The sequence below is a fragment of the Saccopteryx leptura genome, chromosome 3 (genome assembly GCF_036850995.1).
Source record: "Saccopteryx leptura isolate mSacLep1 chromosome 3, mSacLep1_pri_phased_curated, whole genome shotgun sequence".
Classification (NCBI taxonomy): domain Eukaryota; kingdom Metazoa; phylum Chordata; class Mammalia; order Chiroptera; family Emballonuridae; genus Saccopteryx; species Saccopteryx leptura.
Window position 1 is genome coordinate 29,032,971 of NC_089505.1, and position 13,672 is coordinate 29,046,642.

The 13,672-nt window shown below is 36.6% G+C and overlaps 1 protein-coding gene across 2 annotated transcripts in view; it reads right to left on the bottom strand.

Moving 5' to 3' along the window:
- MYB (MYB proto-oncogene, transcription factor) overlaps positions 1-13,672 on the bottom strand; it is a 37,123-nt gene that overhangs the window by 9,225 nt on the left and 14,226 nt on the right. Inside the window, exons 9-15 of one of the 2 annotated variants that reach the window (XM_066373169.1) lie at positions 13,372-13,626; positions 12,102-12,452; positions 10,459-10,601; positions 9,199-9,313; positions 8,982-9,107; positions 8,007-8,117; positions 5,738-5,845 (exon numbers count right to left, since the gene is read on the bottom strand). In XM_066373169.1, the coding sequence (XP_066229266.1) occupies positions 5,738-5,845; positions 8,007-8,117; positions 8,982-9,107; positions 9,199-9,313; positions 10,459-10,601; positions 12,102-12,452; positions 13,372-13,626 (1,209 nt within the window). The remainder of the gene's footprint in view (positions 1-5,737; positions 5,846-8,006; positions 8,118-8,981; positions 9,108-9,198; positions 9,314-10,458; positions 10,602-12,101; positions 12,453-13,371; positions 13,627-13,672) is intronic. The other variant, XM_066373170.1, reaches the window with a different exon arrangement.

Genomic DNA, 13,672 nt, shown 5'->3' on the forward strand with positions numbered 1-13,672 from the left:
TTCCTGAAATACTACTGACAGCTATGTAAATTCTTGCCAGGACAAGTGGAAAAAAGTGACTCCAAGGGAGAGCCAAATTAATATATATGTAGCCAGGGGGGCAGGCCAACAACAGCACGCTGTACTAAAAAATGCCCAGAAAGTTCTATGTCACATATAGACAGACTCTTTCCATATCTGTTGACATGCCAACAGAAGTAACAGAAAAACAGAGAAACCCAGTGAATGAGTTGTTTCATCTCCATCACACCAAAGAGGTCTGACTGCCTTTATTTCAGGAATCAGCTGAACCAGCTATCTTTTTTGGTGACCCACTGACACAGTTCTGCAAGAGTGGAACAGGGAATGAGAAAGAGTGTGTTAGAGGAAATAATACACCACAGTGCAAGAAGACCGGCCCTCTGTGAGGCCTTCTTGCCTGTGTTTCTGAGGACAGGGCTTTACATAGCCTTTGCCTAATAATACACCACCAATGTACACTGGTAAGTGGGCCGCCATTTTGAAAGCTTTATTATATCCGTTTGAACTTTATAGCAACATTGAATGATGAGTGAAGGATATACTATGATCCCAATATAAAGACAAGAGCATTTTGGTCTGAAGAGGTTAATGAATTAAAGACATGTAATTAATTAGAAGATGGCAGTGTCTAGACCCACCTAGCAACAGCCCAGGTTGCTGTTGTCTGCATGCTAATTTATTATACTCCTCAGCAATATTGACCATGCAAAAATGGTTTTGCCCTATTAAAAAAAAATCCTAAGTAATTCACAGAAAAATAGGAGTAATCCAAAATGCATGGAACTGAAAAAGTGAGTTTCAATTGCTTACAAAAATATTTTATGATTCTTTGATGCTGTAGAAATGTGTTTAAAGATAGTGGCTTGAAAAATTTACTTAAACTCACTTTTCAAAAAAGCAAGGCCATGACAAGCCAAGTCAGGAAATTAAAATTTAAGGCTGTCATTCTGTGGTTACCAAAAAGAGGAAAGTGAGTGAGTAAAAGGCATATGAACACATCTTTACACTTGGGTTTTAAATAGGAATAAAAGGAAATTATAATTTAAGAGAAAAATACAGAAGTTCAGAACATTTATAATTTAAGCAGTTTCAGATCTACTAATGAAAATGTCGATCTTAAGAAACATTTGGCGGTAAAATGTATTCATTTCAAATTTAAAGTAAATTAAAAGTGTGTTGAGAAACACAGGCACCTCTTGCTGAGGAGGGAGCTCGTGCGTGAGTGTGTGTGTGTATGTACATTTGTGTCTGCCTGACACAGGCTCTCTCAGGGTAACTTTTTGAAATGTGCAAGGTTTCTAGGCAGAATGTTTATTTCCTCACTTGCAATCATTTTTGAGCTTCTAGACTATCCTCTACCCCCACACAACATGGGAAAAATAGAATAACGGTCTAATGTGAAAATCTCACATATTCTGACCTATACAAAAGAAACAAATATCAAAATGTATCAAAACAGGCTCTGGCCAGTTTGCTCAGTCTGTTAGAGCATCCTCGGGGCACACACAGGAAGCAACTAATAAACAGCACAACTAAGTTGAACAACAAATGAATTCTCTCTCTCTGTCTCTCTAAAAGCAATCAATAAAAAAGGTTTTAAAAAAAATCTCAGAACATTTCTATTATGAGTCCTTATCTGTTTTTACAATTTAAAATGAAAGCACCTGAAAACAAGAAACCCAACAATTACAAGATTATGAAACTGCCACAAATTACTTTTGGAAAAAAAGTTCAGCATAAATTATTTTAAAAACAAATATAACATTATTTATACATAATGGCTAACAATTGCCTCTATTTAAGTTTACAGGTTATGTATTAGGGGATATGTGGAGAGTTCTGATTTAGTAAAATTTATTGCTTCTCAAAACAACCCACGTAACAACTGGGCATACTTAGCACCTTGATTTTAGTTTCTGCATACATTTCCCACCAAAATGGTTAGAGCATCTTGGGGAAATGTCTAGTTTCCAGGAAGAGAAGAAGGAAATGTGTCTAGTAAATAAAAGCCATTTAAATAAAATAAAAGTGAAAATTATGTTTCTCAGTAGCGCTAGCCATGTTGCAAGCGCCACGTATGACTAGCAGCTATAACATTGGACAGCAGCACATTTGAACACTTCCATCATTGCCTAGGTTCTGCTGGACAGCATTGGTGTAGAGATTAAGAGAGATTTAAGAGACCCAAAAAAGCAAATGCAATGTGTGAAACCGTTTCAATTTTGATCCAACAAATAATAAAAAGATTCTTTTCTGGATTAATGGGAAAATTTAAATACAGCCTGAGAATCAGAATATCAAGGAAGTATTGTTAATAATAATGTATGATAACAGTATTAGGGTATATATGCAAATGTCTATTTTTAGAGATATGTAAGAATAAAATGTTGCATTGTCTGGAATTTTAGAATGCTTCATAAAAACATAGATGAAATAAATATGGCAAAAATGTTAATAATTGTTAAATCAAAATTATAGAATAGTTTCTATACTTCTCTGTATGTTTGAGATTTATCATATCGAAATGTTAAGCTCATGGCTACTTGCATTTCAAATTTTAAAATGTCAAAATATAATTTACACCTATTTTTGTATAAGCACGTGCATTTATATGTACATTATCAGCTGAACCATAAAGGCCCAGTATCCGGGCCTCAAAAGTAGTAATTGCCCTGTTTAAGGTGTTATTTCCATAAGCCAGGAGTGATTAAACCCAAAACGACAAAATACAGAATTGCACAGTTATTGTAGTCTTCAGTAAACTGTTCTTGTATCTAAGAAACATTTTTTATATAATTAGAATAGACAATCAATTGCACTATTACAAGTGGCAAATATTTTAGGAGTATTTGAATTTTAAAATATTTTAGGAATCATATTCAGTCATTTTAATTAAAAGCACTATGATAAAAATATAGGGTTTGGCTAAAATCTCACTTAATATTTGACTTATTATAAGTACAGATTACAGAACTTATAGGTTAGATAAAGTGCTCTGTTTTCTTAAAAAAAAAAGTACTATTAAGTCAAATAGCCATATCATTTAACAAAGGCAAAATATGTTCAATAATACCATCCCTGAGTTATCTGCCTAATTAGGTCAAATTATCTATGATAACATACATCGAGGCACTATGTTTTAAACAAATTGTATAACCAAACTGCATAAAAATTTATATAAATATTATTGAACTAAGATTATATGAAGTATATGCAATATATGTTTAAGTATTTAGAATTATTTGATATATTTTCCAATATTTATCATATAAGTTTGAAATATTTTAAAAATCACATATTTCTATGGCATCAGAAACTAGATCTTCATGTTACAAAACAGTAGAGATACTTGGTGTGTAGCATTCATTCATTTAATATATATTTCTTAAAATGAATTAGTCACCTATTATAAGTTATTAAAATATATTTGGACAATGTAAGTCAGTAAACCATATAATGCAGGTAGAAGAATTAACTCTAAAATTAATGTTTGCATCTCAGTTATTCAGTTTAGTAGAATTGACAGATATCACCTTCACCATGCAATGTACACAGCTGGCTTAATCTGAGTATACAGATGTTAGGATCTGTAGAGTGCCAAATGGGACTTTGTAATATGCTAAAAATATAGATTAATAAAGTAGAGCAACTTCTTAATTTTGAGTTTCAAAGATAAGTAATGTTTTCATGAGATAAAATATAAATATGTTGATAATAAAGTTCCATACTGATTTTGAAAAAATGCAATAGCATTACAAATTTCAATGTAAACATTTGGACAATCTATATTTTATATAAAACAGTTAACCTTTAATAATATGAGGGCTGGGAGCACCGACCCTTGCACAGTCTGTATAACTTTCAACTCTGCTAAAACTCAGTCTTTTCCTTGGTATCAATGAGGAAGTGGTTCCAGGACCCCCATGGAGACCAAAATACAGATGCTCCAGTTCTTTATATAAGACGGTGCAGATCAATGCACACAGTCAGCCCTTTGCAATCGCAGATTCAACCAATTGCAGATTGAAAATGCTGTTTTTGATCTGAGGTTGGTTGAATCTGCGGGTGCAAAACTTGAGGATTATACAGAAGGCCTACTAAAAAATAACCCACGAATAAATGGATCTGAGCAGTTTAACTCATGTTGTTTAAGGGTCAATTGTACTCAAGACTTGCTGATTTTATATAACATATATGTTATATCAGTACCATGTTAAGCTCAATGGTTTTGGCTAACCAGTATTTGCTTGTGCCAAAAGCTTTTAGGAATTGATTTTAGGAAAATAACTAAAGGTTTTCACCTTAATCATGATAACTAAGTAATGATAACTGTCCCCAAATATATTTACATATGTGCTCTTTGAAATTTAGAATGCCATTTTTATATACTGCTATAAATGTAGGTTGAGTCCCAGTCTAAGTTACAAAATATATATAAAACTTAATCTGGCTTGATGCACAATTAGCACTTAGTTTAATTCTATGTTGTGAAAACCAAGGGCCATGTAATTTAGGAAGAAAGAGGGAAAGAAAAACAAAGAAGGTGTTTCCCTTCTGGAGCCAAGATCAGGGCTAGGTAAAATTTGGAAATAGCTACTTTGCCTTGACATCCTTCTTAACCTGCCTTCTGTATCCTTCTTCTGGCTTGATGGAGTCTGTTCCCAAGTACTGACATTCCCTATCCACACTCTGGTCAACAGCTGTTTTTCACCAAAGCAATCGGATCAGATAGAGGCCACAAGGAAAGCAATCTGATTGAATTAAGCATCAAAAAATGCTGGTAGTCTTTCCAACTTTATTACCTGCATTACATTATTTGTATCATTTAAAAAATAATGCTAACCATAGCAAATACTTAAAAAGAGGAAGTTTTAAGATACTCACAATTGGGAGAGAGAAGGCCTACGGCCATGAGGGGAAAGCCCTTGAAAGAAAGGGTAAGCTCTCAAAGCACACCGTCCTATCACAGTACACACGACTGTCCACTTCTGAACTCAAGTCCTTGATACGCTCCAGGGTTTGTGAAGTTCCCCTCAGGGGAGCTCTCACGGATGGAAGGGAGGGGCTGCAGGTGGCTGGGTGTTGGTTTATTTAATGTTGGGAACTGCTTTAAATAATTTAGGGGAGTAAATTTGCATTCTTATTTATATTTGGTGTAAATACAAATAAGGATTTATTGGAATTTGCTATATTTTATCAACATACACGGACTTCAGAGTTACAAGGGAAATCTCTTTTGATATTAAGACCCAGAAACAGATGGTCAACAGGTTAGCCACATGACATCGACACTTGACTTTCTTATTTTGATCGTCAAATACATTGTAATAATTTTTTAACTAGCTCATCTCAGACTTCATTTAAAATCTAAACAGTGTCGGAGTGTTGATGGTTTCGTGATGGAGCATAAAAAAATCTTGGAACAAAATGTAAACTATACCAATTAACCTTTTATAGACTATTTAAATGCAGAAGGAGATATTGACACATATAATATATGATATTAGTTTTAAACAAGTAAGAAACATTTCACTTCATCATGCATTGGGAACCTGCTCTAATAAAAACTTCTAGCAACAAGGAATTTAAGGACTTTTTAGATATTAAGAGTTTTGTAAAAGTACCACTGTTTTATATCTAAAATCTTTTTAAAAACCCAACAAGATGACAGTTTTTCAGTGAATGACTTTTAAGACACTATTCCAATTGTAATTACCTGCAAGGGACTCGCCAGGGACCTGCTTTTAGGAACTGTAAATGCTTTGAGAACATTGTCTTCATCTTCTGATACTGGCGTCATTAAAACGGAACTTGTAAGAATATTCTAAAGGGAAAGAGAATAATTTGAAATTCAAATGAAGTTGGATAATATGAGAGCTTATGCAATTCTGACACTATAGAGAATAGATTGCTACGAGATAATACACATTAGTGGGAAAAAATGTAGGTATCTGCCAGAAATTCTCTTAATGAGCTAAAAGGGGAACTCAATTATGTACTAACCCTAATCCCACTGAGGCAAACACCAGTAAGTAAAAAAGCTAGGCATGAGACAGGCACTAAAAAAACATCTGCAAGCCCTGGCCAGATAGCTCGGTTGGTTCGAGAGCATTGTCACAATACACAAGATTGAAGGTTTGATCCCTGCTCAAGGTACATACAGAAAAAGACCCATGATTCTGTCTCTCTTCCTTTCTCTCTCTAAAATCAATAATTAAATTTTAAAAAATCTGCTAAATGAATTATCAAATACATGTTTTTAACAATGAAAGATTTGCTAATCTCTGCAGAGCAAAACACTTATTTTATATACTACAGATTAGTAGCAGTAGGGTATAACGGTTAAAAGTACGTAATTAAAAGCTAGACTTTCTGAATTCTAACCCAGAACCCTATGTATTAGCTATATAATTCTGACCAAGTGACTAAGCCTCCCTGTGTCTTAATTACTCAGCTGGTCTAATGGAAATAATGTTACCACCCTTGTAAGACTGTTGAGATATTTAAATGAGTTAATATATCTAAAAGTTTTAGAATAGTCCTTACCACTCAGCCCTTACCCCTTAGTACATATTGAATAAATATTAGCAATTGTTACTAGCTTTGATTCACCATAAAGGACAACCATTCACAAATTACAAACTTTAAAAATGTTGTTAACTGGCCCTGGCCAGTTGGCTCAGTGGTAGAGCATCGGCCTGGCGTGCCGGAGTCCTGGGTTCAGTTCCCAGTTAGGGTACATAGGAGAAGCGCCCATCTGCTTCTCCACCCCCCCCCCTTCCTCTCTGTCTCTCTCTTCCCCTCTTGCAGCCAAGGCTCCATTGGAGCAAAGTTGGCCCGGGCGCTGGGGATGGCTCCATGGCTTCCACCTCAGGCGCTAGAGTGGTTCCAGCTGCAATGGAGCAATACCCCAGATGGGCAGCGCATCACTCCCTGGTGGACATGCCCGGTGGATACTGGTCAGGCGCATGCAGGAGTCTAACTGATTGCCTCCCCACATTTAACTTTGGAAAGATACAAAAAAAAAATGGTGTTAACTAAGTGCTAAAAAGAAATGAGCTATCAAGTCATGAAAAGAAATGAAAGAAACAAAAGTATATATTACTCAGTGAAAGAAGCCACATATTATGCTGTATACTATGATTCCAACCATATTACATTCTGGAAAAAGCAAAACCATGTAGACAGTTAGAAGACCAGTTGGTTGCCAAGAACTGAGGGGGGGGGGGGGAGAAGGGCTGATGAGGTGGAGCATAGAAGTTTTTTAGGGCAGTGAAACTACTCTGTATGATACTACAATGGTGGATATACATCATAAATTTGTTCAAACCCATAGAATGTACAACACCAAGAGGAAGCCCTAATATAAACTAAGGACTTTGGGTGATAACTGTAATAAATGTACCATTCTAATGGGAATGTTGATAATGAGGAAGGCTGTCCATGTGTGGGGACAGTGTGCTTATGGAAAATCTCTGTACCTTCTGCTCAACATTGCCATGAACCCAAAACTACCATAAAGACTAAAGTCTGTTAAAAAAATAGTGGTAAGCAAAGCAATCAAATGTATGGTATAATAAAGTTCAACTGCTATAGACACTGTGGTTAGCACTATGCTGCATGTTGCATCGAACCAACCAGGTGACAACTAAATGAAGAGGAAATACTGCATTTAGAAGACAAATAAATGAAAATAAAAAGTAAAAAAAATAACATTCTATTTTCATGGAAAATAAGTATATTCATACAGCAGATGTTTTAAGTGGTAAGGACACTTAAATCCTAAGAAAAGAAATAATGACAAAATCCTCCCTGGAACAGAACAAAATCTCAACTTTAAGGTCAACACTAATAATCACACAGAAGTAACCAGGCGAGAGAACGTTTCGATGGTGCATTAAGGAGTGCTGAAACCACAGTGGCCCCGCACGAGGCACACAGACTTCTGCAAGGCCTAGCATCCCACAGCATGGGCGTGCACTTACTGGCACATCCGCCACGGGCGACGCCTGTGTGAACAGCTGAGTGTTCAGACTCTCCCCTTCCCAGTGGCTGGAGCAGAAGAAGTTTCCTGCTTTCTCAGTCGGAGATTCCACCTGAAAGCAAACAGGAAGTGCTTTGTTGTTTCTAGAACCAGAACTTCCCACGTAACATTTACACTAAAGAGGAAATTTCTGTAAGATGAATAAGGCCTACTGAGCAAATGTTTAACCTGCTAACTATAGTTGATGGCACTGTGTTATATAATTGAAATCTGCTAAGAAAACAGAATTTTAATGTTCTCACAAAAAAAAAAAAAAGTAATTATGTGAGGTGATGGATGTGGTAAGGAACCCAGTGGGGGTGAATCCTGTCACAGTGTATACATGTATCAAGTCATCACACTGTACACCTTAAATATTGTACAATTTTGTCAATTAAATCTCAATTAGCTAAAAAAAAAAAGAGTAAATGTCTGGCCGGGCTCTTAAACACTTATCTTTACATGAAAATAAATTCAAGAGGTACTGTATCTAAGCTGTTAGAAACATTTCTTGCCACCAAACTCAAATTTTGATCCTTGCAAGTTAAAATCCTTTTATACTATGAATTAAAGATACTATTATTTAAATTTCAATTTCAATTCTCCAAGACACCTGAAAATTAAATATCTATGTATTGATCACCTGTCCATCTATGTAGCAGTGATGGAAGTACAGTAGAAAGCTGCTCCCTTCTCTCTGCTCTATCCTCTCCTACATGTTGTCTGTTCAGACATAAAGTAGACAGAAGTGGCTCAGCTTCGCAAATGAAAGGCCACATGCCCGCAACCTGGCAGGACCTCTGAACCGCATCTTGTAGGAAAATCTTGTATAAAAAGTGGTGTTGCCACACAGTGCTGATTCCAGACACATCAAGCTGCCCACAAGGAACAAAGGGAACAGCCTTCACAGGATCCTTTCAGAGGATCTCAGATTTACCTCTTGTTTGATCTTCTTCAGCAAAGGCAGTCCGTTTTCTTGAAACTCAGGGACGATTCCAGATTCATCCGATTCCTGCTTGATCACATCCTGTAGGTCTTCCACTAGATGAGATGGCGTCTGAGGCTGAAGGGAGGAGTGGGCATGTTTGCATCAGAGGAAACATTCTGTCTGAACTAGTAAGCCACCTAAACCCAAGAACTTTGCTGACACTTACTAGCATCTTCAGGGGACCGTATTTAATTTCTTGAGCTGCAAGTGCATGTTTAAATGGTGTAGGGGTTCTTGGAGAGCTTTCTAGGATTGACCTTTTGATAGCTGGAGTTCTAAAACTTTAAAAAGAAAATAAGTGTTGGTTCAATATACAAGAACATATGTCCCTTACATTCCTTTATTATATTTAATATTTTTCTATGAATATAAGATTGTTATTGATAGAGAATTGGGTATGCTGTTTAATAATACATGTATTGTTAAGAAAAAGATATTATGTACATCACATATTTTCAAATATTATACCCCCTAAGACTAAGGGCATTAAAATATTTCTTATCTTTTCTCAATCATTCTGAAGACATGTGAACTGGCCCTAGGGTTTTTAAAAAAAATTTTTTTCCCCATTGATTTGAGAGAGAGGGGAAGGAAGAGAGAAAGAAAGAGAAGCATCAATTCACTGTTCCATTTAGTTGTTCCATTTAGTTGTGCACTCACTGATTGCTTCTTTTAAGTGCCCTGGCCAAGGATCAAACACCACTGATCCACCTAGCCTGGGCTGTCCCTAGTTCTTTATAATAACCATAACCATTGTGAAGATCTGATGTCATTTACAAATCAATTTTATCTAATCATTAAAACATGGCCTACAATAGAAAAACATGTTAATCTTTTAAACTGTACTTACTGTCCTGGGAAATAATGAGATTAAAGGTTTGTTATGACTCATATTGATGTTCTCTGCCATTTGTTTGAATTGGTTAGGCCTTTATTGAATATAAATGACTGCTTAATCACCGCTAGGCTTCTAATCATATAATATTTCTGGGGATGTCAGAAGCAGTCCTATCTATAGATAAATTTCAAAAGGAAAAAATAAAAGTAAAAAAAAATATGAACTGAAAAGAACCCTACTCATTCTTACTCTGATGTTTATAATCGAAGAGAAAAGGCTGTTGAAAATCTTACTTTCAGTAAAGAAGAAAAGGCCTTACTGAACAAACAGTAAGGAAACTGAATGGAAAAGTTACATGAAAACTACCTCTGTATATATAAGAAAATTTAAAGTGAATGACAAAGTTAATTTAGTTTATCATCCTGCCTTTCACCTCTAGGTAGTTGTAACAGACTCAGGACAGACAAGTCAGTGTGGAATATACATGTTTATATACATACAAGTGGATCAGACATTTGGGGACTATATTCCATTAATTAAATATAAGTAATTAAGATAAATAACTTTAGTCTTGAGCCAAGAACTTACATAGTATTTTCCTTTTGAGCTTTCACAGTCTGGTCTCTATGAAATGGTGTCGCAACAGTAAATTTGTGACCACTGAGAGGGGTAGAAGTTAAAGAAGGCATTTCCGGGTCCAAGTTTTCATGATTACTGGAAGTGTTTAAGAACTAAACATGGGAAGAACAAGAAATTACTTAGATCAAGTCATTCTTTATTCAGCCCAATTTAAAAATCACACTGTGATAACAAGCAAGTATGTTTTACTGACCCACTATATAAAATAATAAAGGATGTTAACAACAAGTAGTGTTGGACAGGGTATTGTTTTATTTTAATTGAGCATCAAGACTTGGAGTTTGATTTCCAAGAATCAAAATCTTGGGTCAATGCTGGAAAACTTGCAAAATTGTCAGAAAATAGTCTCAATAAATGACACTCGCCATTAAAGAAATGAGATGCACTCTTCAGTAAGTTTAAAAGTGTTACAGTGACTTTTTTGGGAAAGTAACGATTGCTTTTCGTTTATATTGTTTTCCGTCTTTAATGATCCATGAGCCATCACTATAGAAGGTTTACATTATGCGGAAAATTCTTGACTCATAAAAGGTGTCTCTCAGAACATTAATGTTCTAGGGACCTAACAGGTGTTCCTTAAACAGTTCCAAGGTAAAAATAAGTTTGGGAAACACACCGAGCATAACTTCCTCTTAGAAACTCACGATGCACATCAGTGTATGAAAGATTCTGAGAGGGTCTGCAGCCAAAAAACCAATTTTTAACTCAGTGTTTCCCAAACTTAGGATGTAAGTAGATGTTTTCCTCTGGAACATCTATTAAAATCTTGCATAATGAATATTATTCAGAACACAATTTGGAAGATGCAAGCAAGAAGCAAGATGACTATTTGGGGGAGTGCATCACTTGTTTGTACCTGAAGTTGTTCTGAACACAAACTCGACAGACATAATTGGAAAAATGTTTTCAAGTGCCAAATTACCTATTGACTTCAATTATTTTCAAAATTAAGAAACACAAGTTTATGATAAGACTGATCACTTCCATGCTTTTAAAAATAATATATGAAACAAGATGATTCATTGGCAAAAATTGTGCTAATCAAATATTACGGCACAACTCAAAAGAGCCAATATTGAGAACAGGAAATGAAAACATATTGTTTTCCGTAAGCATTTGTTTCTCATCATCTTCCCAAACTTCTCCACTTAAAGATGGAGTGGAACCTTTAAACTTTCTAGGTGCAACCCAAGTACAGTTTGCTTCCCTCCTCCCCTGGGTCAGTGAATCACATCGTAAATGAACAGAGAGGCAGAAAATCTGTTAAGAGTTTTTAAAAGGAGGTAAAGAAGGGGAGAAGAGAAAGGGAAAGAAATGTTAAACTTTAGTGTTGGAGGAAATAAAAGCATATCTCATGCAACTACTCATCTTTCAAATCACCCAAAAGAGAATCATGACAAAATCATCAGTCAGCCCACAGGCAGCCTGAACTCTGGGAGACAGTATGACTTAGCACCAGCTAGATCCAATGACAGAACAAAATCAGCGAGGGCAACAGTCATTAGTCATTGTTCCAAAGGATTAGTTTCTAGATTATTAAGGCTCAGTAGTCTGCTGAAAATTAGTAACAGCTGTGCAGAAATGTGCTCTACCTGCGAGGGGGAGAAGGACAGGCTTTTGACAGGGGACCGATTGGGAGTTGAACTGCTGACGTCAGCAAATATGAAGGACCTAGAGTCTCCAGTGGCTAAGGGGCTGGCCTGGCGCCGCTTTGTTCGGAGGATGACCAGCGGGATTGTGCTGTGCCTTGCCGGAGGGAGGGGCTTGAGCGGCCCAAGTGAACCCTCACTCAACTTGCGTTTGCTAGGATCTCTTGCAGGTCTAGTCCCATTGCCCTCTCTTTGCTGGAGCTGTAGGGCTTTGCCTACGTGCTGTTGGCTAGGTGAAAAATCTGCTTCTTCAAAGAGTTCAAGACTGCTGAGGTCACACCATGATGAAGAATCCTGAAACAATGTGGGAGGCGCAGAACTCTGAGGCAAGTGTGTGCATGATGTGTGCCATCACCTGAAACACAGCACTGAGAAAGAGATGCTGAATGCAAAGAAAACACCTGCCTGGCCCCCTTGTTTGACTCCTGGAGCAACAGCGTCAGGATTGACAGTTGTTCTGATACACTGCGCGGGAGGTCTGCCACGCTGCCTCAGGGCTGGTCCTACATGAGTGACCTCCGGGTCCTCTAGTAATTGCATGCAATCCAAAGCAAAAGGAAACCCTTTTCTAGATGGCACACTTGGCAACGTTCATCCCTCGTCTGATGGATATGCAAAGAAATGCTTTTTAACCAACTGGGAAACAAAGGAAATGAATTGAATATTTGCTTTTGAGGGGCTGAACTTAAGTCTGTTTCACTGAAGGTGGTTTTTTTCAGTGACCCGACTGGGACTGGTAATCAATAACCAATGTTTTGTGGAGAAAGACATGCATCACCAATGAACTTATTACCACTTTAAATATATTGAAAGGTTGCTTTAAGCTCTGAGTAAACATAATTCTTAATGTGCTATCCAAAAGAAAAGCACAATTCTAGAGAAACACAGAGAAGTAAACAAATTAAGAGATAAAAAATAACTCAAATACCATCCCTATACCAAAGCTTTACCTATAGGTCATTAACTTCACTATTTTTTTAAAAAAAAAAATGCATTTTAAAGGAAATGAGTGAAAAACTACTTTTTATCTGGGTAATCTATGGAATCAGATCTTTGAAAGAAAATATACAGAAAAACTAAAATCATACTCTTACCTTTACATTAATATATGCTAGTAATATGATAGTTGCTATAGAAAATGGCAATGATTTGAGAAATGGGTTTCCTCATTCCCCTTCTAAAAACATTAACTTGCCTTAACAATTCTACTTACAGAATCTATAAACTGAAGTGTTTCTGCAAATTCTAAGAGGTTCTTAACATTATCCAGAATGGCTCCTTGGTGGACGATCATGCACCTTGCTGGAGAGGCACTTTCTTCAGGTAAGGAGCCAGGATCTGCAGGCAGAGATGGAGTCGAGTGGTGTTCTTCCAAACAGGAAACAGGTGCACTGTCTCCATGAGGTCTGGTGTGGTCGGCAATGGCGGTGCTGTGCCACCCAGGGTAGCTGCATGTGTGGTTCTGTGTCTGAGGAGGGGGGTGGGGGAAATAAAGAAAGAGCGGGGAGAAGAAA